At 43.2% G+C, this 25,973-nt stretch overlaps 4 protein-coding genes across 8 annotated transcripts in view; 1 reads left to right on the top strand and 3 right to left on the bottom strand.

Moving 5' to 3' along the window:
- Positions 1–457: 457 nt before the first annotated feature.
- LOC106654495 (chitinase 3-like) lies at positions 458–1,589 on the bottom strand. The gene is made up of 3 exons (XM_014374414.2): positions 1,515–1,589; positions 1,137–1,430; positions 458–1,043 (listed from the first exon to the last, which is right to left on the bottom strand). Exons 1-3 carry the CDS (start codon positions 1,564–1,566, stop codon positions 589–591), a joined length of 801 nt encoding a protein of 266 aa, XP_014229900.1. The 5' UTR covers positions 1,567–1,589; the 3' UTR covers positions 458–588.
- Positions 1,590–4,656: 3,067 nt separating this feature from the next.
- On the top strand, positions 4,657–12,010 carry LOC106654926 (PE-PGRS family protein PE_PGRS33-like). Of its 5 annotated transcripts, none has more exons than XM_023458536.1 (7): positions 4,657–4,939; positions 6,794–7,102; positions 7,340–7,894; positions 8,803–9,040; positions 9,730–9,984; positions 10,731–11,052; positions 11,135–12,010. In XM_023458536.1, the coding sequence occupies exons 1-7, from the start codon at positions 4,876–4,878 to the stop codon at positions 11,327–11,329; spliced, it is 1,938 nt and encodes a 645-aa protein (XP_023314304.1). In that variant the 5' UTR covers positions 4,657–4,875; the 3' UTR covers positions 11,330–12,010. The 5 variants fall into 5 exon arrangements, with proteins under 5 accessions (XP_023314304.1, XP_014230559.1, XP_023314306.1 ...); XM_014375073.2 differs by having other exon boundaries at positions 4,659–4,939; positions 10,851–11,052; XM_023458538.1 differs by lacking the exon at positions 6,794–7,102 and having other exon boundaries at positions 4,659–4,939.
- On the bottom strand, positions 11,376–12,591 carry LOC106654927. The gene is made up of 3 exons (XM_014375078.2): positions 12,395–12,591; positions 12,100–12,325; positions 11,376–11,580 (listed from the first exon to the last, which is right to left on the bottom strand). The coding sequence occupies exons 1-3, from the start codon at positions 12,557–12,559 to the stop codon at positions 11,474–11,476; spliced, it is 498 nt and encodes a 165-aa protein (XP_014230564.1). The 5' UTR covers positions 12,560–12,591; the 3' UTR covers positions 11,376–11,473.
- Positions 12,592–14,149: 1,558 nt separating this feature from the next.
- The window catches only part of LOC106654636 (tyrosine-protein kinase Dnt-like), a 38,766-nt gene continuing 26,942 nt past the window's right edge, over positions 14,150–25,973 (bottom strand). The window contains exons 2-7 of the mRNA XM_014374592.2: positions 21,815–21,942; positions 18,163–18,617; positions 17,890–18,078; positions 15,887–16,324; positions 15,647–15,806; positions 14,150–15,422 (exon numbers count right to left, since the gene is read on the bottom strand). Coding sequence (XP_014230078.1) covers positions 15,174–15,422; positions 15,647–15,806; positions 15,887–16,324; positions 17,890–18,078; positions 18,163–18,617; positions 21,815–21,942 — 1,619 coding nt within the window. The 3' untranslated portion in view covers positions 14,150–15,173. The remainder of the gene's footprint in view (positions 15,423–15,646; positions 15,807–15,886; positions 16,325–17,889; positions 18,079–18,162; positions 18,618–21,814; positions 21,943–25,973) is intronic.

The following is a 25,973-nucleotide window of genomic DNA, read 5'->3' as shown; positions in this document are numbered from 1 at the left end:
TGTATTATTGTAGTAGACTGTTTGCGAATTTTAAATCAAACGATTAAACAGCTCGATGCGTGTGATCGTGTTCACGCTCGGCGAACGTGAATAAGGTGCTTTTATACATTTGACCTAGAATCGATTATAATCTTGGAAAATCCAATGAGTAAACAAGCGCGTTTGGATTAACTGATCGCGCGAACGTACGGGAAAAAAGTGGGAATTCTATCATAAAAAATCTCGTAGTAGCAATTAAAGTGCTTGATTTTGAATGATAGACTTATGGCCCGATCGTGAGAGAAAGTATCGCCTGTATTGTACCGTTTATTTACTTTGCTCGACTGTCAAGCTAATTGATTATAATGTAAGAGGTTTTCTAAATGATTTTTGAATATCACTTTTTTTATTTTTTTCCTAATGGCTGTTTATTTAAAACTCAAACACTACATTATATAATACTTAAAAACTATACACAATCACAAGTATTCCTTAATATACTCGACAATTGCTTACAACAAATAATCACACACTCACACACGATTCGCTCGCACCAAACACATACAACAATTACACCCTTAAAAATTATCAGTCGAATGAAAAAACAATTTAAGCACTAGTCTGAGTCGTCGCGACTTCTTCGGTGCTCATCTCCTCGACGACTTCGGTGGATGTTTCCATTGGCTCGACGGTCGTGGGATGCACGTGCATCTCTTCGCCCATTTTTTCGGTGACGGCGGCTTGCTCGGCTGTGGTGGTGACGGCGGCTTCAGTGCTGGTCACGGTGCCCTCTTCGACGTTGTTGTTGCGGATCTCGACCTCGACTGGTTTCACGGATGACGAAGAAACGACCATTTCTTCAGCTGCAGCTGTCGAGGAGGAGACAGTTTCTTCGGATGTCGAGGGGACGACGGTTTCAGCGGAAACGATTTCTGCGGATTCCGTGACGACTTCTTCCTTGGGTGCGCTGGTGGTCGAGGTGCTTGTTGATTCACTGGACATGGAGGCGGTGGTGGATGTGGTGGTGGTGGCATCATCGCATGGTGGTTTCAAGAATTGATGCTCTAAAGAAAACAAGAAAATTTCATTTTATAAATTACCGATTACGCTTTTCAACATTGACCATATTGATAAATAATGACAGAAACAAAGCTTACCTCTCAGCTGTTTGAAGTACTCGATGAGTTTCTGCTGAGTAGCCTCGATCTCGGCGAGCCTCTTCCTCAGGCTCGACTGCAGATCCTGAGCGCCGAAGAAGCGCACCAATTTCGGCACGACTGGGTTACTAGCCGGCAGAGCAGGTAGCTCCACGCTCGGGAAAGGAGGCACAGTCCAGCCGCTGGCGATCTGTCGCTTTTGCAGAGCCTCGACGCGATCGTGCAGGGCAGCGTAGCCACCGTGCAGGAACGATCTCACTGTTTTTCCCTCCCTCATTTGGGCCACAGGACTCGCTAAAATTTTTTTATTCAATAAATAAATTTATTTCTCAACTTTTATGTATAAAATCAACGGGTTGAGAAGTGCGTTTAACGTACCGTAAGCGACTGCGAACAAAAGAGCAAACAACGTGCACGCTACGGCCTTCATGATTGAAAAATATAAAAGTACACTTTTAATGCGATGTATTGAACACGAGATAAAAGTATTGACTGATCCCCGCTGGACGAGTGAAACTCTATTTATAGGATCCCAAAATCCTTCTTGTAGATTCCATCTCCAAATCTCAAATCTCTATAAAAGTTCAAAGATCCGCTATTGGGAAGGAAAGTAGACCTCGCGTGTACGATTTTTACTCTTCCTATGAATTTTTCGGATCAAAATAAAAATAATTAACTGGATCCACGTGTAGAGAAAGAGAAAGAGATGGAATGAATTTGTCTGTATGTACCTGTTCCGCGGTAAAATGTAACGTTATATTTGGTATTTTTTTGAATATTATATGACGTGCGAAGTTTGCCGATCGGTTTGCGTATTGCTCGACGTAAATTAGCAGAGAATTCGTTCTTTTGTTCGATGTATGACGAAAATAAAGTTTGCAAAAGTCCATCGAACTCTCCTCACGGTACTCACTATTTTTCAATGATCTTACGTACCAAGTGTATTTTTGTCAAATTTATTCTAATACGTACTTTTCGAAACGTTAACCCCTTGCACTTATAATCTCGCTTGATTTAATTGAAAAACGAAATAACAATTCGCATTGATTATGATGGAAGGCGCCGAAGTAATTTTCGAATGAATTTCTCTAATTTTAAAAATAGACATAAGATTTTCATATTAAAGCTTATGCTCGTTTGAAAAATAATTTATCCTTCTACACAATCAAAGGCGCAGGAAAAATACGAGAGAAACATGCTTGATCACGAAAATATATTTTACCAAGTATTTGAATCGTAATTTAATTCTAATGGCCGAAAAAATTCGATTTCTATGCTACGAGTGTTCTAGACGCTTTCACCCGAAATTTGTGCCGCGCAAATTCATTCTAATGTATTGACTTCTCTATAGTTTTATAGACCAGTCGAAATCTGGGTCAAAATTTTTATTTTCTGTTTTAACCTGAACGACATTCTTCGATTTGTAAGTGAGAAATTCATTGAATCGTGTGAAAAATTAATCCTTACTTGTGAATTTATATAGAAAAAAAATGTACGATAAACAATTACATCATCGATTTTTATCATTTTTATTTATAAAAAATACTTCTCCGAATGATTATAAACATTACTAGGGGATAATTTGCCCTCCAGGAAATTCGTCTTTTTTAACCACACGTCTAGACTTATTAATGCTAAATATATTCATCAATTTTTGATGCAAATTCTCTTTGCTGCTTTTTTAATTACTCGTGATACTAGTGCCGATCTGTGGTTTATTCAAACCACTTTACCTGCGTAATGTAGCGCCGCTTACCCGGTAAAATAACTTCGAGTGATCTGTATTATCGGCTTCAGTAAATACAAATATGGTTTATCTTATGTTAATATTAATACATTTTTCACGGCATAGTTTCTTCAAGTGATGAAATTGTCAACGAATAAAACCCGAGCCTTGAGATAGATTTGAAATTTTCCAATATAATTTTTGAATACTGCCACATAACAATAAGAATGTGTGAATGACGAGATTACATTGTTGATACTTTCGAGCTCATTATATGATGTTCCGTGTCTACTTATGCACCATCAAATACGAAAATTAATATTTCCCTCCTTTTTTTCGATGACTTGTTATTATCGACGCAAGCATCGACGGTAATTGCGAGCTACAACGCCAGCACCGACGCCTCCTCCTCTCGAAAAGTTTTGTTCACATGCGTAGCTGGAAAAAACGTGCTTTAATTGTCTATTGGCGGCTCGTTCATTCTTCATTTTATCAAATGTCTATAGGTGTTTTGAGAATTTAAGTTGTAAGAGCCGGAAGACATTGTAAATTTTTTTGAAAAAAGGTCAACTGTCGATTGTCAAGAGAGCCTAACAAACTTACATGCTTATCGATATTTGCGCGAGGCCAGAAATTTATTACTTGGCGCCTTAAGGATAACTTGAAATAAAATATTTTCATTTTCATCGATGTTTATGAAAAAATAGCAAATCTTAACTTTGATGCTCTTTATCGTCCGTCAAGTCGGAAAAATTATAATTGCTCGACGCTGGCGTCGAATTAGTTTCCACGAATGTGCAACATTTTAGCCGAGAGATGACTTCGCTCTTGAGAGCATTAGTTATTCGATTTATAAACGAGCCGTGTTTTGAACGTACACAACTTTTTTGAAGGGTACCAGTGTTGAGGTCGCGCGAAACCTTAAGTAAATTTCAATTAGAAGAGCCTTGAGCGGTTGTACGTTGTCATTCTCCGTAACGCCTCTGTTCGACAAATGCCGTACACGACTGTCTAAGACGTATAAGTACAAAGTTTTGGCACAAGATCGTAAAGTGTAACGGGATCCTTACGGATAGTGCGAACAAGAGGCCATGAATCATAACTTGGGATGTTCCAAGCCTGAGAGTATTTAAAAAGAAAAATATCCTTTCATTACGTGACGCACATGATATAATAGAAATTGTATCGATTTAGCGGGTATACACAAAGGCAATTTTTTTCATTCAAATTTGTTTTTCGATGAAAAAAAAGAAGCATCGAGCTCTCCGCAAGCTGCAGTTGGTGATTCAAAAACACGACCTCGTGCGTATAGATCGGAGATCGAATTAAATGACTTTTTGGCGAAAATTTTTGTCGATTAATCACTACTATAGCCCCCCTCGCTTGGGCCGAGAAACCGTCAGCTGGCTGTCATCATCCAACGTGAGCTTGCAATAAAATTCGCTCGAATCAAAAACATGATCTCAGTCTCTGTCGAAGGCACTTTTACAACCCCACGGTGCGTGTATACGTGCGTCTATAAGCGCGCCGATGATCGGTCATGACTATTTCGGTTACATATTTTGTATTTATTTTTTTTTTCATTTTGCGTGCGCACATCTCTCCTCTAGGAACTACAATAGTTAACGATCTCTCGCACTCATTGTAAGCGACGAGTCGACGACGACGCGAACGACGATTCGACGTGTTTTGTACGTGTGTGCGAGTCTGCTGTATACAGCTTCGCGCGAAGCCGGCATTTATTATCGGAGGCGTGTGCGCGAGGAACTCGACGCTATATAAGATGATCGCGACTCGCGCCAACTTAGTCATTCAGCTGTGAGAACCGGACGCTCCGCACACAACGAGAGCTCCCAAGACCCGAAGGAAGAAAAACATATAAATAAATAATATATTGAAAATATAAACTCGTTGTTTTGTTTGCCATCGAGGCGACAAAAAATAAGCCAAGAAATCGACGAGTGTCTCTGATGATAAGTTCAGCGAGGATACGACAATAATAACCAATACACCATGGCAGCCAAAGTGATTTACATGACCCTGGCCTTGCTGCTCGTCGCCGCGCAATTGGGCACGGGTGAGTACATCTCTCGTTCATACACCTCGACACTCTTTTCTATTTTGTTTTTCATTGTTGACCACGATCTCGGTATTTTTTCTTGTTTTTTTTTTAATCGATTCTTTATCAGAGCAAAACACGTTCCTTTGTCAAAATTTGCTAGCCGATGTTTAATTATAGCTCATTGAAATTGGAGTCGCTTCCTGTATACGTGACTATGGAAGATGTGCCTTCGACTTTTTATGACGAAGGTCGAGGTCGGAGAATTTGCAAGTCTCTCGGATCGTCAAAGTTTATACTCGAGCACGATATATACCACATCACTACCGGTATCGCTACTTCTCGATCTTGAACTTTGAAGAGAATAAAAATAAAAGCTTACAATTCTCAGCGCGCACGAAACAAATGTAATAATAAATTATTACGCTAATCGGGAAAAATGATTATTACCACATAATCGCATAAATAAGAATTGCGATCTCTCTGCAGCAGAGAGAGAGAGAGAGAGAGAGATGAAGCATGTAACATGTTCGCATATTAATCATAGACACATCATCGATAAACATTTCATGTATCGCGCCGCCGCGGCAAGTCGAGCGTGAAAACTTATCGATATGCTGCATTACACGTACAAAAAAAACGAGTTCGTTTGCGTAAATCCACTGTGTGTGTATATAATAATAACGAGTGCCGATAATCGATGTGAATCAGCAGTATATACACCTACTCTGTCACTCATGTGTATCCAACATAATTCAACAGAGACAGAGACGGGGCAACAACAGCAGCGGCAAAAAAGCTATTCTTTTGTATCTCGCAGGCGTGTTTGAAAATCCATCCGTATGCACACACTGACACCGAGGCGCGCGCGTTGAACGAGAATAGTAATAAAGACGTCTTTTTCGCGGAGATACGTGTAACGAGCTTTCTATTATATATCCGCCGAGCGCAATGTGTTTGCTCGGTTATAACGAGTTAGCTTGCGAGGCGCGAGCAGGCGAGGAAATGTGTATGAACAATTTCGCAGCGCAGCATCAGCCCTCGGAGCTCTGCAGAGCGTTAACCTTGACACTCGCGCTGTTTCTTTTACGCCGTACATTATAATACGTATACACATCGCGAGAAAGAGAGAGAGAGACGAGTCCTCGCCGCGCATATTTTCTCTCCTCGAGCTGCACTCTCCCTCTTGTTCGCGCGCGCGTTGCAACCATTGCCGAGATGTATAAGCTCTTTTTTCAATAATATATCCTTGCGACTTTGTTCGCGCAGGATATATTTATTTATTTATCTTTTCTTTGCAATGGTCTGTACCGCACATATATAATGTGTACGAGTGCAGTGTATCGAAGCTACCTGCCATACAGCAGAATTTGGCTACTTCGATCATGCCTATAAAATGATGCCCATACCCGCTCGATCTCCCGCGAATGTACTCGGAAATGTACACAATTTAACATTGTTCTCATCAATTTAATTTTCGAATAAAGTAAATACTCTCGAATATTATAAACACTAATAAGTGATATACAAATGTACTATGGCTAAATATACAAATCGCATGACGAAAAGTTACGTTTGCTAAAATTATGCAATGCACTGCCATCGTCACTTTTTAAAGTTAAATAATGGCTTTAGAATTAAAAATCCATAAAAATACACTGAATCTAATATTGAAAAATTGAGTAAGTAGAATAAAGATGCCATTTCTACTGGATTTTTTTTCAATCCAATATGAATCTCGATCGTCGCTTCTCCATTGAAGTCACAAAAAAAATGACATCGCACACACATACACATCAGCATCATCCATACGCGTCTATAACTCGAATTCACTTTTCCGCTTATGCTTTATCTTCTATTCTGCGCTAAAAGGCAAATCGGTGGACAATAAATTACGGCTGAAACGCCAAGAGCCAGCGGCGGCGGCCGATCAAGCAGCAGACACCACGACGGCAACGGCCGACGAAGAAACGACCACCTTGGTTGCTCCCACCACCACCGACTTGCCGGATTCGGAATCCGCCGATTCGACTACCCTCAAGCCCGACGATCAGGACCCGATCACCGTCCGACCCTTGGCCAAAGAGGACAGCAAGTCGAGCAAACAGAAGCCGAAGAAACCGATTTCCGATCGCATCGGTGCCGACAACGGCGCCACGGCGTCTCCCGTTGCGGGCAAAGGTATCTTGAAATCGCCCGAGACATCATCGCACAATCGCGTAGTTCCACCGATGAGTCCACCGAAGCAGCACGACTTTTATTATTACCCGGGCGTCGACACGGGCTTCATCAATACCATACAGAATCATCCGCATCTTCTGGATCTGCCTCAGTCGTACTACGACTATCATCCGAACGTCATAATCGCCACCGATCAGTCACCCGAGCCATACTTCTATCCTCACCCGTCTGGTCCAGCTTTCAGCGAAGGCGGCTCGAATTTCGCGGCTTCCGCAGCCAGCTCGAGCTCCGGGCCCCAGGGTGGACACGTGTTCGCCGCCACTTATCCGGGACCCGACGGAAAACCAGTCGTGCAGAGCAGTAGTTGGCCGGGCCCTGGTGGCGCCGCCGTCAACGCCATCGGCAACGGACCCAATAACGCAGCCTCGGCGTCGGCCTCCACCGGTGGTCAAAAGCCTCTAGCGGGTGGAAAGCCCCTCGTACCCAACTTTAACGGTGGCGTCAACGGCAACAGCGCCAGTGCATCGGCCGGTGGTTTCGGCTCGCGAATAAACACCGCTAGCAGCAGCAGCGGCGGCAATGGCAACGGAAATGGCGTCAAAGTTCAGACCTCGCCGAACGGCGTGTCGGTCAGTAGCAGCGCCAGTGCCGGAGGTGACAACGGTGTCAACAGTATCGGCATTCGTGGCTCGTTCGGCGGCGACGGAGATTCCGTCGGTATCGAAGTCAACGGAGAACCAGTAACAGTTCCTAACAAAGGTCAAGGCCCTCCAGGTGCCATTCCTCTACCAGGTAGGATTCGACTGTCCGTCAACGATTATCGATTGCTGTAGTTGAATTGTGTTGTGCTTTTTTGGTGAACATCAACGATTTATGTGTTGCTCATTGGGTTTTTTGGTTTTGTGTATTTTGATCATCGTACCTCGTATTTTAACATATTTGTAATTGAGTTGCAGTTTTCTAAAACGAGTAGTAATATTAATTTTAAATGTACGTATAAAAGTAGAAGTAGTTTAAATGGTGTTGATACACGTAAGTATACGATAATGATCAATCTACCCCTTGTTTAAGATGGTAGTATATTTAAGATTAAGTATTGTGAACTCATTTTTATCAGCTAAAGGTATATGTACAATGTATATATTTGATGTAAGCTTCCAAAGTCGTCAAAATATTACAGAAACATTGCTTATCATTTTATATGTTTACGGTGGTATCTGTCCATTTCTCCGATTTCGTTCTTCCGACTAGTTACCTTTTTTCGTCTATTCAAAATTTCAACACACATTAGCCTGAGTTCAATTACTGACATCAGTTTCCTTATCAATGCACTTGTTCTATTAATATCTCTCACACGTGTATTATTAAGTATACGAATTTACTATTCGGAAGTTGTACCGGTCGGAATATAGGCATCAGATTTTTTTATCAGAATAACGGCATAAACGGAAAAATGGAATCGGAATTTGGGTTTATGGTTGTCAATTTTGTATGTAACAATAAATGTGTAAAGCGAAAAAAATCATTTTAATTTTAACTCATCGATGTGCTCATATGTGTATAACATCGGTATGGTGTTTATTGTATTTCAATCATCATAAAATGTAAAGGACGATCGTTACACCATCGCCATCGCATTGGGATACATTGACATCATAATTCGGTGGAGATTTAAATTAATCTAATTTTTTTATCCACAGCTCCCGCAGCTTATCCAGGGGCAGGTGGCAACAGCAATGCCTTCGCCGGTGCCAGTGCCGGAGCCAGTGCCGGAGCCGGTGGCATCGCAGGTGGGCAAGGCCCGAGATTCCCCCCTCAAGGAGCCTACAACGGACCTAATCCAGCTGACCTTTTGAGCCAATACTTTGCCGCCCTTCAAGCTCAGCAGTTGGCTTTCCAAAGACAATTGCAGGCACAAATTGCCGCTCAGCAAAATGCGTAAGTACTAAAAGTTATGATGTGCATCGTAATAATAATATGGAGGTTTTTTAGTGTGTGGGGAGTTGTTTGGGGTGTTGGATTTCCACAAAAGATTTTTATCAGAGATCGAACGAAAATAATTCGCTATTTTACGATGGAAAATTATTACTGGCAACGTAATAACAAAATTACATAAATCGCAGTTTATTGAATATTTTTAAAAAAGTTTTTCGATAAGCTCGAACGCGCAACTATGTGCGCGGGTTTTGCCCGTAATCCGCGTCTATACGGAGAGTCGGAAGGTCAATCGGACCGGCTTTTCGATGCATCGATCATCAATTTTTTTTCTAAAAATACTACGTAGAGAAATAGCGAGTTATTTTCGAATTTTGTTGCAAATAGAGCAAGAAAATGTCTCGATCGTGTGGTGTTAGCACTTTATAAAAATTCCACAAATTTATAGTGACGTTTTTTGTATCTATATATTCTATACACTTCTCTACACCAAGCAGCGAACTAGCTGCGAAAATATTTTTATCTTTTCTCTCTAAAAAAAATAATCCTATCTCTCCATTGTAAATACACGCACACACTCGTGCAACGTGGAAATGAGATACGGTGCTCTACAAAAGCCAAAGCAAAGGTGAGACTGATACATGGTAAATTTTTGCACACTCTATCGTCATCAAAAACCACCGACATCACAGTAACAGAGGTGCATCGGGTGGTGGTGGCGGCGTTGGTGGTTCCTACGCCACCGGTGGGGCTATCATAACCAACTCCCAGGGACAAGTCGATCCGCAAGCTCGCGTCTACGTGAGCACACGGAGCTCGCCGGATTCGGCGTCGTCGGCGACGTCGATCTCAGGCGGCAACGGCGGAGGATCGGCTTGGAGCAGCGCCTCGCTTTTTCCTCATCAATCTCCTTCTCCTGCGTTCGCCAACAATAACAATATCAATAGGTGATGGATCTCTCTCTCTCGGACACGTTATTATAACGCATAAAGTCGTTTTATAATGGCCATTATATGCGCTACGAGCTATCGTGTTTTCCTTACTTTGTAATGTAACGAGCTCGAGCTAAGCCCGAGTCAATTACTATACGCTTGATTCACAGATACACAGCTTAACCGCTGCTGCCTTCTTTTTTTTTTATGCCACTTCGGAGTGGAAAAAAATTGTTCGCATGGCATAGAATTAATTACCTCGCGCGGCCGCCGCCGCCGCTGCTCGACGTTCATTACATTATATTACATGTATATAATATTGCCGAGATGCCTTATATATGTGTAACAAGGTTGCTGCACTGCAACTGCAGTTCCATCCTAATCTGCATGTTTTACAATATGTGAAGCATCAATTTTTCTCTCGAATGCAAAATCCATAAACTACACTCGAGCTGGCTATTTTATTTTTATTTTTTTCTAAATTAACTCTATATAATCACCGAGCATGTATAGCACGCACGAGCGCACCTTGTGTTTATCTACATGGACGCGCCAGCACGACCGACATTCGCTTGTCGAACGTAAACAGTTCCAAGCTTCGCTTATATACACACAACGTTATTAACTCTACTCCATAAGTGAGCTTTCAAATAATCATTAAAAAAAAAAAACATACAATGCTTACGATAATATGATATCATTGCGCTATTGAGCAGCTCTAAACAAGATTGGCCATGTATCCGTAAATCTGTTGTTTGTAGCATATTTAACGGTATTTGGGGAATGAGCCCCGTGCAAGTAGACAGCTATAACGTCGCCCCTCCCGCCTACGACTATTACTCGAGCAACTATCCTTACGTCGGCGTTCCCGACTATTCTAGCTACTCGTTCGCGCCGCCGATGAGCTTCGGCCCTGGGGGCTTCGGTAGCGCTGGACAGTTTCCCGCGGGCTACCCGGGCTTCGGAATGCCGCCTCCTGGATTTCCCGCGGGATTTCCGTCCATCGGGGGTGGAGCTAATTCGGCCACGGCCTCGGCGAGCATAGGCCCGGGTGGTGGCTATCAGCAGGCCGCAGTGAATCCAGTGAGTATCTGCTTTATACTTTTTTTATTTTTCGACCTCGTATGTGGCAAGTACATATAAATATTTCAATCTTTCCTCACAGCCGAATCCTAACTTCGAATCGAGATTCGGCGAAGCCATTCCAGCCAGCCCGGGCGGCGGCTCTTACGGCGTCTTCAGCAGCTCGAGCTCCAGTTCCGGCGTCGGGCCCGACGGCAAACCCGTCAATCACAAGCAGGCCACCGTAGCCGTCAACAACAACGGCAAAGTCAGCGTTCACACCGTCGGCGATCAGTAGAAGCTTCGAAGCTAGCTCTTCTTCTCTTATAAGATAATTATTTATGAAAAAAAGAAAAAAACGAGGTCTGATCTCGTTGACCAAAAAAAAAAAGAAAAAAAATGATAGAACTACGATGACAATTATGAGATTACAACAACTTCTTTATGCTGCACTACCGATGCTGATTTTCACTGGTGATCTGGTAGAGTTCGTAGATTCGGAAATATCCGGGTTGTCAGTTCGTCTACCGAAGATTTTATTGCCATGAACTGTCGATAGAGAGAGAAAAAAGAAGAAGAAAACTCGTTTTAGTACGTAGTAATCGTATGCTTTTGGAGGGTATTTCCGCGAATTCAGAAAGATCATGTTTGATCTGTTTGATGAATTTTTTTACGCGCGAGAGATAATAAAATCCGCGAACTAGGCAAGCATCGATATTATAAAGCAGTGTCGATACATCTTAATATATAGTATTTTTGAAAAATCGTGATCGAGTCCGTGTGAGTGTCAATATTTTTGTACGCGTGAATGATGATTATTTAAACTACTTCATAGTAATACTATTGTACAAAATGATAGTAAAAAAGATTAAAAAAAAAAAGTTTATAGCTTTAACTTTGAAAATGTTTTTTTTAAATAAAATTGTACGTAATAAATTGTACGTAATAAAAACGAATAATCGAAAGGATGTCAACCTTATATAGCAGGACTGAAGTTCTAATCATTGTTATCATTCCTCATTTTTACCCTAAGCGTATTATCAACGAGTTGGATTTGTGGTGACAAACCGCGTGAATCGATGAGATCGTGGTCGTGGTCCCGCTGGCCGATGCTGTCCTGCACCTGCTTCTGCAGCCGGTCGATGCCGTCGATCAAGCCGGCGCCGCTGGTGGAGTTGGTCGCCAGGCTCACCTTGACTCGGCCGTTCGAGGAGGTGGCGTCGGGGACCCGATCGACGACGATATTCAGTACGTTTCCAGTTGGAAGCATGTAGTTCACGTCTACGGCCTGTTGCTGTGAGCGAAAAAAAATGAATATTAGTTAATACTAGAGCTGACTACGTGAGCGGCTCTATCTATTTACTCTTTTCACTTCGTTGGCATCATCGCTCGGAGTAGTCACCGTCGACGTCTCGGCCGTATCGTCGAGTTTCAGGACCGGCAGCGCGACAACCGTCACGCACAAACCGACGATCGTGGCGAGCAGAGCCAGGTACACAACGAGCGACTTGGTGCGTGACGCCGTCATGGCGAAAATCGAACGAACTGCCGAAATTTTCATTCGGCTGGGCGCTCTTTATAAATAACAATGCGATCTAGGAAGAGGGGGGCTGGAAAAATCGGCGGAACTTCGTTATCGATCGGCTGTTGCTCTCTGACGCAATTGTTTCGTGCTCAAAATGGACCTCCACGTGGTCAATTGCAACAATAATTTTGATGATTTTTATTTTCAATGAGTCGCCGATTCCAAGTACATCTCTAGCTCCGCGACGAGCATGAAATAAAAGAGACGATCCTCCGCCGATGTATATAATCAGCCCGAATAAAATTAACTTGCGGATCTCGCGTGGTCGGCACATACTGCACAGGAGAGCGTTTAGCGTTAATTGCACATTTTATAAATAAATACTGCAGCTTTTATATACTCCGGCATCGACAACACCGAACTCCACCCATTGATTTTTCTTTCAATTCATAATCACGCGAGAATGCCGCTCTCGTTTCTCGAGGTAACTATAACAACTCCTCGGAGTTCCTCGCGATGCGCCTATAGATATATTTATTGACCAATACTACTACTACTACTTGCACATCTCGCCGCTGCGTGCGCACACGAGAGCGCGTTGGATAATAGACGAGTAAAAAAAATGCACAAACGAGCTCGAGCGAAAGAAGCGTGAATAGCAAATGAAGCCGCGCGCGCGAGTGTGGAAATGTGATATTAATTCTCGAACGCGTATAATATGCTCCACAAGGTTCCAGCTCCTGATGCGCTCGTTTCATTAATGAGATGTTTTCTCGTCTGTAGCACTGCTGCTGTGTAATCAACCTGGTAAAATTACAAATTCTATATGCTTGTTTTATAAGCACGTGTACAGATGTAAAGTAATTTCTTGGTGCACACTGATGGATGCTACGATTTAGTTATGCATCGAAGACGTCGTGTACTGTGCTGCGCTCGTTGACTCGGCAATCGTACCTGTTGCTCTGTGCGGAAGGTTGCCGTTGCTGCAGGAATAATTCGTCGCTCGGATTTGTCGTCGTTATTACCACGACCTATTCGACTGTAATTCCCGAATTCCTTCAAACAAGTGAAAGATACCAAGAGAACAGCATCAGCGACGAATTTTCAGGCTTCCGTCCCGGTTAGTTTGACTAATAACTCGAACAGACAGTCACATATTATACATAGACCGCAGGAGAGCGTATAATTGGACTTGCGCGGGTGCATTCATCAATTTCATCGTCGCGTGTCTCCGGCGACGCGCAGCTCCTCCTCGCGTGTGCTGCTGCTGCTACTGCGAGCACGTCATTCTCGTTATTTTCCCCGACGAAATGTCATCCATTAATCTCGGCGATACTCGCGTACGCGCATACTCCTGCTTCTCGCGAAATTCCAAAATTTATCTCTACTGTGGCCTTTTAATAGAATATACATTTACGCGCGGCACACATATTTTACTAAATAAGATGCAGATTTATTATACGCGCGCTCAAGGATGCAGGGCGGAATTTTCGACCCCTAAGGGCGTGTATGTATACGGTGGCTTGGGTTATAATTTGTCAACTCGACAAAGTTCATGTTTCAACCTTTACGTATTTTATTATTCATCTCTGTACAAGTGCAATATATTGTATATTTATATACGTTTGCTTAAATATTTTTAGAATTCTAAGGTCGCAATATATTTACATTCGGGGCGGGGAGTACCTATCTATACAATGCGGAGAGATAACATGACAATCTCCGAATTTTTTAGACGATGCAAGTGCAGATTTTTTTCAATGATTTTTTCAAAATCATCAATTTTTGTGTGCGTATAGTTATAATTTTTAATATTGATTTGCTTTGAACTATTGAGTATACACAAAAATGGAAAGATTTTTCATACTGACTAAAGTAATTTTTGTTTTTCAAGTTTCTTGACATCATGGAGACTGCATTGTAACTTTCGCTTTCGCCTCGATATCCATTCTTTCTTAATTTTTCTTATTTACAAAAAATTATAAATGATAAGTACAATGATATTTTTGGAAAAAATGCACGTCTCGGATGGTCGTTGACGCTGAATGAAAAAAATATCATTTTTCTTTCATTGCTTTGTTTGATAAGTGAGATCAACGCTTTGTTTTAAGCGTTTACTTTAATTTGTTCAATATCAACATAGTTAAAACATTTAAATAAAAATAAAAAATCTCGATATCTTAAATACTGTAAAGACTTTTGTTTTCTTAAAATAAGACATTAAATATAAATCACGATATACAAATATGTACACATACTCGTTTTTACAGTTAAAAATATTCACAAAATTCAACGAAAATTATCACTCACATAAACAATTGAAAACCATCTTTCAATTACACATGCAATATCGATATAGCTTCTCCAAAAATTAATCCTGATATCAACAACTTTTGGCAAATATGAATTTTTTAAATTCATTAGATATACATTTTCTATCTTTTTTAACATTCTAAGTGATATTTGTAATTTTTTTAAGCTCTCATTGAACTACTTGAATGATTAAAGTAGTTATTTTATCAATCATAACTATTGTGAACTCTGATCTTCGTTCATTGACCGAACAGCGAGTTCTCTTTCATTTTGGGTTCACTACGCTATCAACATACATTCTCATTTACACGTATTTGGTTAGTTGAACGTGAAACTCTTGTAGGCAGACGATTAGTTGACTGAAGGTGGGCCGCTCGTCCGGCGACATAGCCCAACAGTAGGCCATCATGGCAAACAACTCGTCGGGGCAATTGACCGGCTGGGCTAATCTGTAACCATTGCTGAGATACGAGATCATCTCGAAAGGATCGACTTCGACGTAGGGTTGTTGAGCCAGCGTCGTGAATTCCCAAAGCAGAACACCAAACGCCCACTAAAAATAAATGAACGTAAATGTAAAGAAATATCGTTCGTGTAAAAGTAATTTCAGTAAGCTGAGCGCAGAAGTTTATAAATTCCGTCTACACCGGTAGTAACCGGTCACGTTTATCTTTGTGTATACTTCCTGAAGCATTTTATTGTTACGCTATCGTATCGAGTAGCCAAGGAATTTATAAACACGCGCAGGGTGGTAAAACGATTTCTCAGACTACTTACCACGTCCGTAGCAGTGCTAAATGTTTTATTTAGCAGACTTTCGATCGCGAGCCACTTGATAGGTCGATTTTCTGTATCACCTAGGCATATGTAATCTTGCGGGAACAGATCTCGTGCTAGCGCATTGTCGGTGATTTGTACGCGTAGCTCATCGTCAACCCTGAAATAAATCAAAGAAGGTATAAAAAAGCTGATACAACAAACTCATGTTAAATATTTTCACGCAAAATAAATACTCACACTAAATTCCTGGCTGCGATATCGCGATGCACCAGTCGCTTGCGATGCAGATATTGCACACCCTTGGCCACTTGCAGGGCCATCTCGACGAGCTCCTGAGTGGTCAGAGCGCGAGTCGGTGCTCCGTCGCCGTTTCCGTGCTTGCAGCGCAGCAGGAAGTGCTTCATATTGCGATAATTCGTGTGAGGATAGAGCACGAAGGGCGAGCCGCGCTCCTCGATCGATACGCCGAGCACGGGTAGAAGAGTCGGATGATTCAGCCCATAGAGAGCCAGTCCTTCGCGCAGCAGCATGGCCATCTGAGCCTGGGACGCCTGCTCGGAGGTTGTCTTGACCAGTACGTCCCTGGGTGTGGGGGCTCCTTCCTCGTGGTAGCTGGCGCGGTAGACGCGACCGAAGGTGCCCTCCATCTCGATGCTCAATAAGCGAACTCGACATCTGCAATTGAGATTGTGCAAAAAATTAAATTTCGGAAAAGTTACTCCTTCTCTCTCTCTCTCTCTCTCTTGAGAGAGAGAGAGAGAGAGAGAGAGAGAGACGAGAGAGAAGTTTGTTCGCCGCGATTGATCCCAGACGGCTCGCGTAATTGCCCTCGAGAACGTACGTACAAGTTTCGAAAGTACGAATCTGCCCTTTCCCACAAGCATCAAATATGAAATCAAATATCCGTGTTACACGAATCATTTTTTAATTTCGCGATGCAAATGTCTACCGATTGGTAAGGGGCACAAACTGCACTCGCTTAGTTTTAAAGTTTTTTAACGCGATTTTCATTTTCTTTCAAATGTCAACTTTAACTGCGAAATGTACAAGCCCCTTTAAGGCTCTAATTAAAAAAAAAACAGCAGCAGCGTGTAAGGTAACTGCAATGAAAAACTTTTACGATGAATTTTCGCTTTGACAATTAGCGACACCGAGCGCTCGAGAGACTCTCAGAGGCGCAGGTATACATACGCTCATTTAACTAGATTTTTCAACAGGCTTGAGACTGAGAGAAAGAGAGAGGGAGAGAGAGTAACGCAAAAAAAAATATTTTTCATTGCTCTTAATTAACCTCAGGTTGGCAGTCTTTGACGAAGAAGACGTAAAAAATGCTAGGCTTTAACGAGATTTCTATTTACATATCGTACAACGAGCGCGTGAAAAGAGAATGTATAACTCTGATTTTCTGCACGAGTGTAGTTAAGTGAAAAAGGGTTACAATTTGTAAATAGAGACGACCGTGATTTTTTCCTCGTTGATTGTCAAAAGGCTTTAAAGTTAACAAAAGTTGATTAATTCTCGCTTTAATCAATAAAAGGTGAATTTTAAGTAAAAAACTGACCAAGGCTGAGCATCAATTAGAAACATGCATCTCGTTTCGATGATAATTCAACATTTTGCGGTATTTTATCTATACCACATTCGTACCGGCGAAGTTAAATCTTTGTTCTGCACTTGACATACATTTTTCATCCCCCCAACTCGTAGATATTTTCGTACTTATCGTAGCGAATGTTCGAGCAATTAGAGAAAAAAAATGCTCAAGAGAGACTTGACGGTTTTCTGAGTGGATTTTCATATTATATTAACAGCGCAGAGTGAGTCGTTAAGTGAGAGCATTTTTATTTCGACATTTGGTATAATTTTTAAATTACGACGTTGCAAAAAAACAATTTTTCATTGTAGTACGATTATAATAATTTAAAAACGTTTTCAAAAGCTCTCAAACACGTGATAAAATTATATGAACATTTTCTCGCTTACACTCTTTTTTTTCATTTTATCTCTGGCTTGCGGTGGAAAATTATTTTTTCCAACGACGAATAAAACGACGTCTCAGCGAGAGTCAATATGCAATCGGCAACGAATGGCAGAGCATACATATTCAACGCCGTCGAAATTACAATAACCCCTCTCTTATTTTTTTTCTCTCCCTCTCGACAATGGGATACCTCGTCGGCAGACAAATATTCGATTTCCTTTCGCGAGAAAAGCGGATGATCCTATATATAATATTTTACCTCTGAACGGTTATCTCCTGGATGCGCTCGTAGAGCTCTCGATTGGAGCGCTCGTCGATCCTGCGATAGGTCGTCACCGACGCCGCGGACGAGGCTGGCGGCGGCGTGTCCGGCAACAGGAAGGTCTGGGCCGGTCCTATGCCCGTGCCACGCTCCACGCTGCAAGCCGAGCCGAGTCCACGCGATTCCCTGATAAAGCAAGAGGAAAAAAATTCACACGTGCACACAGAGGCAAAATAAGGAGAGGCACGAAACGAAAAATCGTATACTCACTGGAGCGGCTCCCTGTGCCTCCTTGCCTTTTTATCCCTCACGTAATAAGCGGTCACGAGTACGCATATGGCAGCGATGAAGGCGCACGCACAGCCCACTGCGGCGTAGAACACCTGCCCGCCCGGGCTGATACCGGATCTCTCGACCGAAGACGAGGACGAGGACGAGGCGGACGACGCGACCGAGGGCGAGTACATCTCCTCGGGATCGTGGTACAAGCTCTGGCCCTTGAGGCAGATCTTCTTGCGCTTGAACTCGAGGCTGGTGGTGTTGCGACGCGTCAGCGACACGTTGATCCTCAGCGTGACGTCGATCTCGGCGTCGTACGGGCCGCAGTGCAGTGCCACGGCCCAGGTCTGAAGGCCGCCAACGGGAATCTCACCGGCGTCGGAGATGTTGAGCGAGCTCGACAGAGCCGTTGGATTGCTGATGTCAACGAAGACCGTGTACGGTAGCTGCGGAGAAAAACAAGGAAGCAAACGGTAAGAATAAAAAAAACGTGTCAATTGGCACAAAAACTCGTTTTTACACTGTTTCGAATGGTTGTGAGCCTGTGTGTGTGTACTCAGTGCACTGCCTGCCACGGTGCGATGTCATTACCAACGAAATGGCATGATTGCGAGGTTTGAAAAGGAAGCTGTTGCTGCTGCTGCTACAGCAGCGTATTTATCATATCATCGTACAATGTGAGAAATATAACACCTCGAGAAAAGAGATAATGACTGGCTTCGCGCGCACGTGTGTGAGTGTGTGCGTACGCGAAGGGATACGTGCCATTAAAATAAGTGCGTGGCTTTGCGAGATTCCACCTCGTGTGTATGCACAACAGTAGTGCATTTATACATGCGACTGTTATTATTACGACACTCGAGACTTTGGATGCGTTTTATTTTAGCATAATAGAAAATCTATGCGCGTCTATTATACGGAGGCGAGAAACGAGGCCAAGTTTCCCGGAAGCTAATTTTCTTCGTCTCTCTCTCTCTCTCTCTCTCTCTCTCTCTCTCTATCGAGGATGAGAATCCCGATGGAAAATAAAATAAAAAATAAAAAATGACGACAGGGAAAGGCGGAGTTGGATGGCGGATATCGCGTCAAAGAGAAAAACTCCGATCTCGGCTGCTGCTACGATTTTTCACTCGCGATAAATAATTGTCTCCCGTCATTTATTTCATTTATTTTTGCAAACGATTCATTAATCAAATCGATCATCATTTCCGCAAATATTTATGTGTCCCACATAAAGCGTCGTGATTAACGATATACACTTGTCAAATATTTATAAAATCGCACGCTGTAGGCTCTCTCTGCTAGGAACGAGGGGGAACAATGACGAATACCGACCGACACGGGCCTCTTTTGTTATAACGCTGCAGCAATTTTTACCTACAACACACAGACGCGGGTAGCATTTTGAGTGTACGTTTTGCATCGTATGTGCCTCTTTTTCTCTCTTTTCTGACTTTTTTCCTCAAAAACGAAAGAGAAACTTTTGTGCAGAGACACACACACACAGACACGTTCTCGTCTGTGCAGATCACGAGTTTGAATATTCATTCCTTAGCAGCTCTCCAAGGTGTCCCCGGGACTAAAGTTCCTTTCACGTATTTAACGAGTTCGTAGAATATCCATACATAATACCACGTCCCGAATGGCGCGCATATAGCAGGACACACCAGACCTTCCTTATGATTTTCGATTTTTCTTCTAAGCTGCAAAGTGTGAAACTTGAGGTGAACGACAGGCGATTGCAAAATTTAATTCGATTGAAAAATTAGGGGCTTTAAGTTGATAAAGAAAGTCGAAGAATGATCGATCGGATTAATGCCGTGCGCGCTCGCCCGACAGATTGAGGCAAGTCCATATCCCAGTTGCATCGTCGCGATGCCTCGAAGCGGCGCTCGAATTTATGTATTAATTTAGAAGAAAGGTCGTAAAACAATCCATGTCACCCGAAGCTCGGCCCGGCGCGTAATATATGGAATATTCAATTTCCCCGATGCAGGGGCAGAAATCGAGAGAGAGAATATCCGACAATTTACCGAAAAGAGAGAGAAACGCGCGGAATCCTCGAAATCGTCATAAAAAGACCGTCGAGAGAGACGCAGGGAATAAATCACTCCCCGCCGCGCGTCCGTCCATCCTCCTGCGCTGCCTTCCTCGTTTTTTCGACATTCTTCGCTTTTAGCAAATCCAATTTGTCGCGTATTACTCGCGATAGAGGATTTCGTTCTCGTGTATAGCCCTTTTTTTTAGCTTCTTCTTCCTTTAAAAGTGCGTTAAGAGAGCTGCAGAGAGCGAGAGAAACGCACGCCGTGGGCCCGCGCAGTGACGGACAGGACAGGAGCGCGAGGTGACGGATGTTGGGCCTCCCTTGGGGGAATGCGCGCGAGAAGAGAGAAGAGACAAGTCGTTCGACCACTTGAGTAGCAGCGCAGCGTACCGGTAGCAGCGATGCTGCTATACACTGCATATAACACACATGCTCAATTGACTTCTTTTCCCTCATTTCTCCCTCGTTCTTTTCTTTCTTACATATTCGCGCGACGCGTGTGCACGAGCTCGACTCTCTCGGCTCTGTGTGTGTGTATATTATGCTGTTTTTTACGTCTGCACCTTTGCCAGGAACACAGGATGAGTCAATTCGCGGCGCTCTGTTCAGTGGGAGAGATAAGAGTCGAGAAATCGACGCATTCGATAGGTACATAAGAGCGAATGTAAATTGAGCGAGAAGAAGACGGGCGATAAAGATTTCCGAGACTCTTTCGAAGAATCCCGCCTGAATAAAAGTCTCTTTCATTCGCCAGAGCGCCAAGTCGTAATTTTGAATGAAAAACTTTTCCTTCTTTAAGGAGATAAAGAGCGCCCCCGGCCCTGACTCATGACAATGGACTCTTGGTGCCAGGCCAAGAAAATTTGTCCGCTGCGCGTGCAGCTAGACTACTTACGAGGCGAGTTCCGGACGATTATCACTACCGGTCGAATTCATTTATTCGCTGCACTCGAGGCACTTATTTTACGAGCGTAAAATATCGAGTATATAGAATTTAAAATACGTTAGACACAGAGTAAGCAATTTTTGCCCTTTGAAGCCAGCAGCAGCAGCTACGCGTCGAATGCAGTTCGTCAATGTTGCGCGCGTTGTTGTGTTTGCTCTCTTGCTGAGCGAAGAAAATTTGCATGTTGTAAAACTCACGACGCGTGTGATATACGGGGGCGCGCTAGTTGGTTACGCTTCGCAGACGCCCGAGCCCAAGTCAAATAATCGGTATACACGCGCGCCGAGCTGAGCCGAGCTGGGCGCTCGGCTGTTAGCTTGTTTACGAGTTTTGCTGCTGCGCTGCCGGGAACGACGAGGAGGAGGAGGAGGTGGATGAGGAGGCAGGCCTCGTCAAAGTTTTCCGGAACGGAAAGCAAAACACAACTATACACTACCATACGCCCGGTATAAGTGGCTTATATGCTAATTGCTCGCGACAGCTAGACGGGGCACACATATTGTACTTGTCAACGCGCGTGTATATAACGTAATGCAGTAGCAGCGGTAGGACCAATTTAATTCTGATTACTTATTTACATGCAGTCAAATCGAGTCAAGGTGCACACTCTGGGGTTAATATAATAATTTATTTATAAAGTCGATAAGGCTTACCGGTCGACCGGCCAGATTTTCCCAGGTAAAGTGCAGCTTGTCCAGCTTGGCTGGAACTGGAACGACGAACTTTATGGCGTACTCGTTGATCACGCCCTCGCGCACGTAGAACAGCTCGGCGTTGAGTCCTGCAAAAATACAACGAGAAAATATCGTTTTAGTATAAAAAAATATTTATGAAAAAAAAATATCGCAGCGTATATATTGTGAAAATTGAATTTTAAGCGCGCTCAAACTCGATATATAAATATGGTGTCGAGGCTGCAAGAGGCAGCGGTCAGGACATCGTCGAACTACATTTACCTCGGCTCGTTCGGCCCTTCGCAAATGTGTCGCTACATACACATACACAGAGACGTTAAATTGCACACACGGGAGAGAGCGTATATATATGGGTAGAGAAGCTGCGGTAATGGCTTCGATGCCGGAGCTTAAATGACATTACTATACGGGCCTTCGTGCCGTACTGCCTCATTGACTTTGATTATATATAACGGTTATATGCTCGTACACACAGACAGAGATGCATACAGATTCCAAAAATCGAGTATCGATCGACGTGGGCTGTACGCCACTGCGAAACTAGCAAATAACATTTTGATATTTTACAGAGTTGATGGTACGTACGTAGGTACGAAGGCGAGAAGAGAGAAACCAGAAGCTGCATAAGCACGAGCTGCACGATATATGTATATCACCGACGCAGACGATGACTACGCTACATATGTATTTGATTTACTCGCTAACCCGTCGTCGACGAGAAAGAGAAAATTTGCAATTACATTTTTTTTCGACCCAGGAGGAATATCGGCTACTAGCTGCTGGGATGATTTAAAAATCAATATGACGAATTAACTTATGGTAATTTTGCCTGAGCAGTGCACGCCAGATGCCACTGTGCCATATTCGCACTGCGAGATAGGGTCCCTAGCAGGGTGCCTCTGCAACACCTCCTGGAGAACAGCATTATATATTTTAATTGACTGTCAAGATGCGCGCGATGCCTCGAGGCGATAGGCGCAGCGGCAGCGAGTCGTGTTACTACTATTTTTGGAAAAAAGTGTCACTTACTCACATGGCGCGCATACGACGTTATTATTATCTATACTTGTATAAGCATAATATATCCTTCGAGCCAAAATCTATATATTATACACACGTAATCTTCTGGAATAATCTCTTCTAGGGCATATATATACACAGCAGCGCGCACGACACAAGCCAATATCTCGCGCGCGTCGCCATATAGCAGGATATCGGATATCGTGCGCGCGCGTGTTAGTACTGCTATACGGCGTGAAAAAAATCCATCCTGTAATAACAATTTCGTATACGCGAAGCTGATCTTTTTTTGACGTATATGCATTACGCACAGACACACGCGGACACATACACATGCATTCACACGTGTGGCGTATAAGGAAGGATCTCAAAAGTAAATCTCTCATTCTCACCATGAGCGAGTCTACTAATCCTCGCTGCAGCAGCAGCAGCATCGATCGTTATCGCAAAACGCTTACTACGTATGTATGTATATGTACGCTCGTTAATTTAGCGTCGTCGTGAGAGGCGCGCGCTCACACACACACATATATATATTTTATTAAGGTTCCACCGAGGCGACGCGAGCGTCGTTTTAAATAATATAATATAACGAGCTATGCGCCTCTATGTATATGCGACTGTAAATCTAGAGAGGACCGGTTCTGCTGCCTTCTTTATGAAGTTCGCGCAAAAGGAGACGTGTTTTATGTACTACTCTCGGAGGAAGGAGTGCGCGACGACGACTACGCATGTGTGAGTATACGTGTGTATGTGTGTGTGTACAAGGTACGACATTTCGCGCTCTCGCGTCAAGTTTTATTATGTTTTGTCTGTCTGTGTGTGTGTGCAGTATAATGCCAACGCGTTAGCGTACAGCTACTATAATATGTATTATGTATAGAGAACAACACACGAGCTGCAGCAAGAGGATATTTTAGGAAAGATTCGGATCGCGGATTTTTATTTATGTGCATTATATATGAATGCGGAATGTCCGAGTGTGCGCGAATTATTCAATGGTATATATAGTAGTGGAGAATGCAGATAATAGCGCGGCAATTTTTTGCTCCGCTTCGATCAACTCCGAACGCTCTGAGAAAAAAAACCTTTCAATTAATTTCAATTACCGTTTCGCGCGAGCGTAATTTACACGTTATGTATACTTGATATACTTGATACAGCGCGAGGTACGTTGCGTTTCGTATCGTCCCAGTGGTTAAAAACCTCGCTCGTCGATTATTATTTTCCATACAGCATAAACGATCTATTCACAAGGCTCTGCTGCCGTTGCATCGAGAAACGGCAGAAGCAGCGAGAGCAAATGAGAGAGTACAGTAGAGAGAGAGAGAGAGAGAGAGAGACAGAGAGAAAGATGGAATTCATATTTCGTAATCCCCGCTTATTGTTATCGCTTTTCTCCACGCACGTCTCCGTGCGCACGCGTGTATAAATATTCATTGAAAGTTTTCTCCCTGCCTTATAGTTCAAATAATATAATAACGCATATACACGCGCGCGACGAGATAAGTTTCAATTAACTGACGAATGAGAGAAAGAGCGAAGAAAAAAGAAAGAGTGTCGGATACCCGTTAGAGTAAATCACCGCCTGGCATTGTTATAATGTACGTGTATCTCTCGTCTGTAGCGACAGATGCGTGCACGTATCGCTCGAGTTATGCAATTTTTGCTCATTGTGCAGCGCTTTGTATTCATACAATAAATCTGCGGCTTATATGCAGCAGCAAGGAGACAACAAGAGATAGAGAGTTCATCGATCGCTACGTGACCCGAAACGTGACTTTATTTCGAATTGGCGGCGTCTCTGTGTACCGACGAAAAAATCGGGATACACTTAGGTGTGTAGGTGTATTATATACCCGTTGTATAGAAATCGAGGCGCGCGCGACCGAGTTAATAAGCTCGTCGGTGATTTTATTGGCTGGCAGTATCAAAGCCGAAACGAGGCATTTGTGTCATAAAATTTTTGAAAAACTCGATCGTCCGCAATAAAGAAAAGCGCGACGATCGCAAGATGACAAAAAAAGCGAAGCTCAAGAGTAAGATGATAGGGAGATGATAAGTGCGCGCAGCAGCTGCGATAAATCCGCACGAGTTCGCAGTAGTTGTCACGAAATGCGCAACAAAACTGTCGATGCGCTCGCGTGTAATTTTTTTCTATACGCCAGCATACACGCAGGCCGGTTGTAAGAATTTCTTTTGTAAATCCTCCTAAGCGATAAGTATTGAGAGCTGTGTGCAGTACAAGAGCGCAGAGCGTGGCAGGTGAGGGAAACGAGAGAAAGAGATCGAGAGGGGAATACACTCCTCCAAATTCCCCTTGACCTTCTTCTCGCTTCTTCTTCTCGGTTTCGGTTTTTAAGATCGAGGGCTGGAACGTACGAGCTGGAGATTCTCGAAAGGGTTTGATATAAAACTTCGTCTCAAAAAGAGAAGGCAGGAAAATTTATTGTTGCGCGATCGGTGGCCGCGATTACGCAGCAGCAGCAGTCCTGCACCGTCGTCCACGGTTGACAGTTGAATTCTTTACGATAATGCACGTATATAATATAATGTACGAAAAATCATATCTGCTTTAATATCGAATTGCCAATACAGTACACAACGCAGCGTGTCCGCAAACATGGAAAAAGCGATAAGAAATAAACGCCCTAGAGATGTGTGTTATAGCCTGCACTATCCCATATTATTATTACACATGTATAATATAAACTAGCTGCAGCTGAGCAAGAAAAGAGAGAAAATTCCGTGCATGCTCAGTCCCGGCTCGCGTCGAGCTTCGCGCGCTCGCTGCAGTTTCTTCCTCGATCCTTCTCTCTACTCTACCTTTTATCTCTTCTATACTATCTTTTTCTCTCTCTCTCTCTCTCTCTCTCTTCGCTCGGCCGTGTCCTTCTCTCGCTCTGGCTCTCCGCCTCCGCTGCCTGCTGCAGTGTGTGCATGTGGCTTCGCTCGTTGTGTATATATTCCTCTCTTTTCTCTCACTCTCCTTTCGTATATACGTATTGCCCATGCGAGCGAGCGAGCGAGCAGCGAGAGTATCTGATAGGACGCCTTAACAAGGCACGAGTGAATTTTTTAGTCACCGGAAGACAAT

This window comes from Trichogramma pretiosum, unplaced genomic scaffold, assembly GCF_000599845.2.
Source record: "Trichogramma pretiosum strain Unisexual culture from Peru unplaced genomic scaffold, Tpre_2.0 scaffold46, whole genome shotgun sequence".
NCBI lineage: Eukaryota > Metazoa > Arthropoda > Insecta > Hymenoptera > Trichogrammatidae > Trichogramma > Trichogramma pretiosum.
Note: the sequence above shows the minus strand (reverse complement) of the source record. Positions and strands in the feature narration are given on the sequence as shown.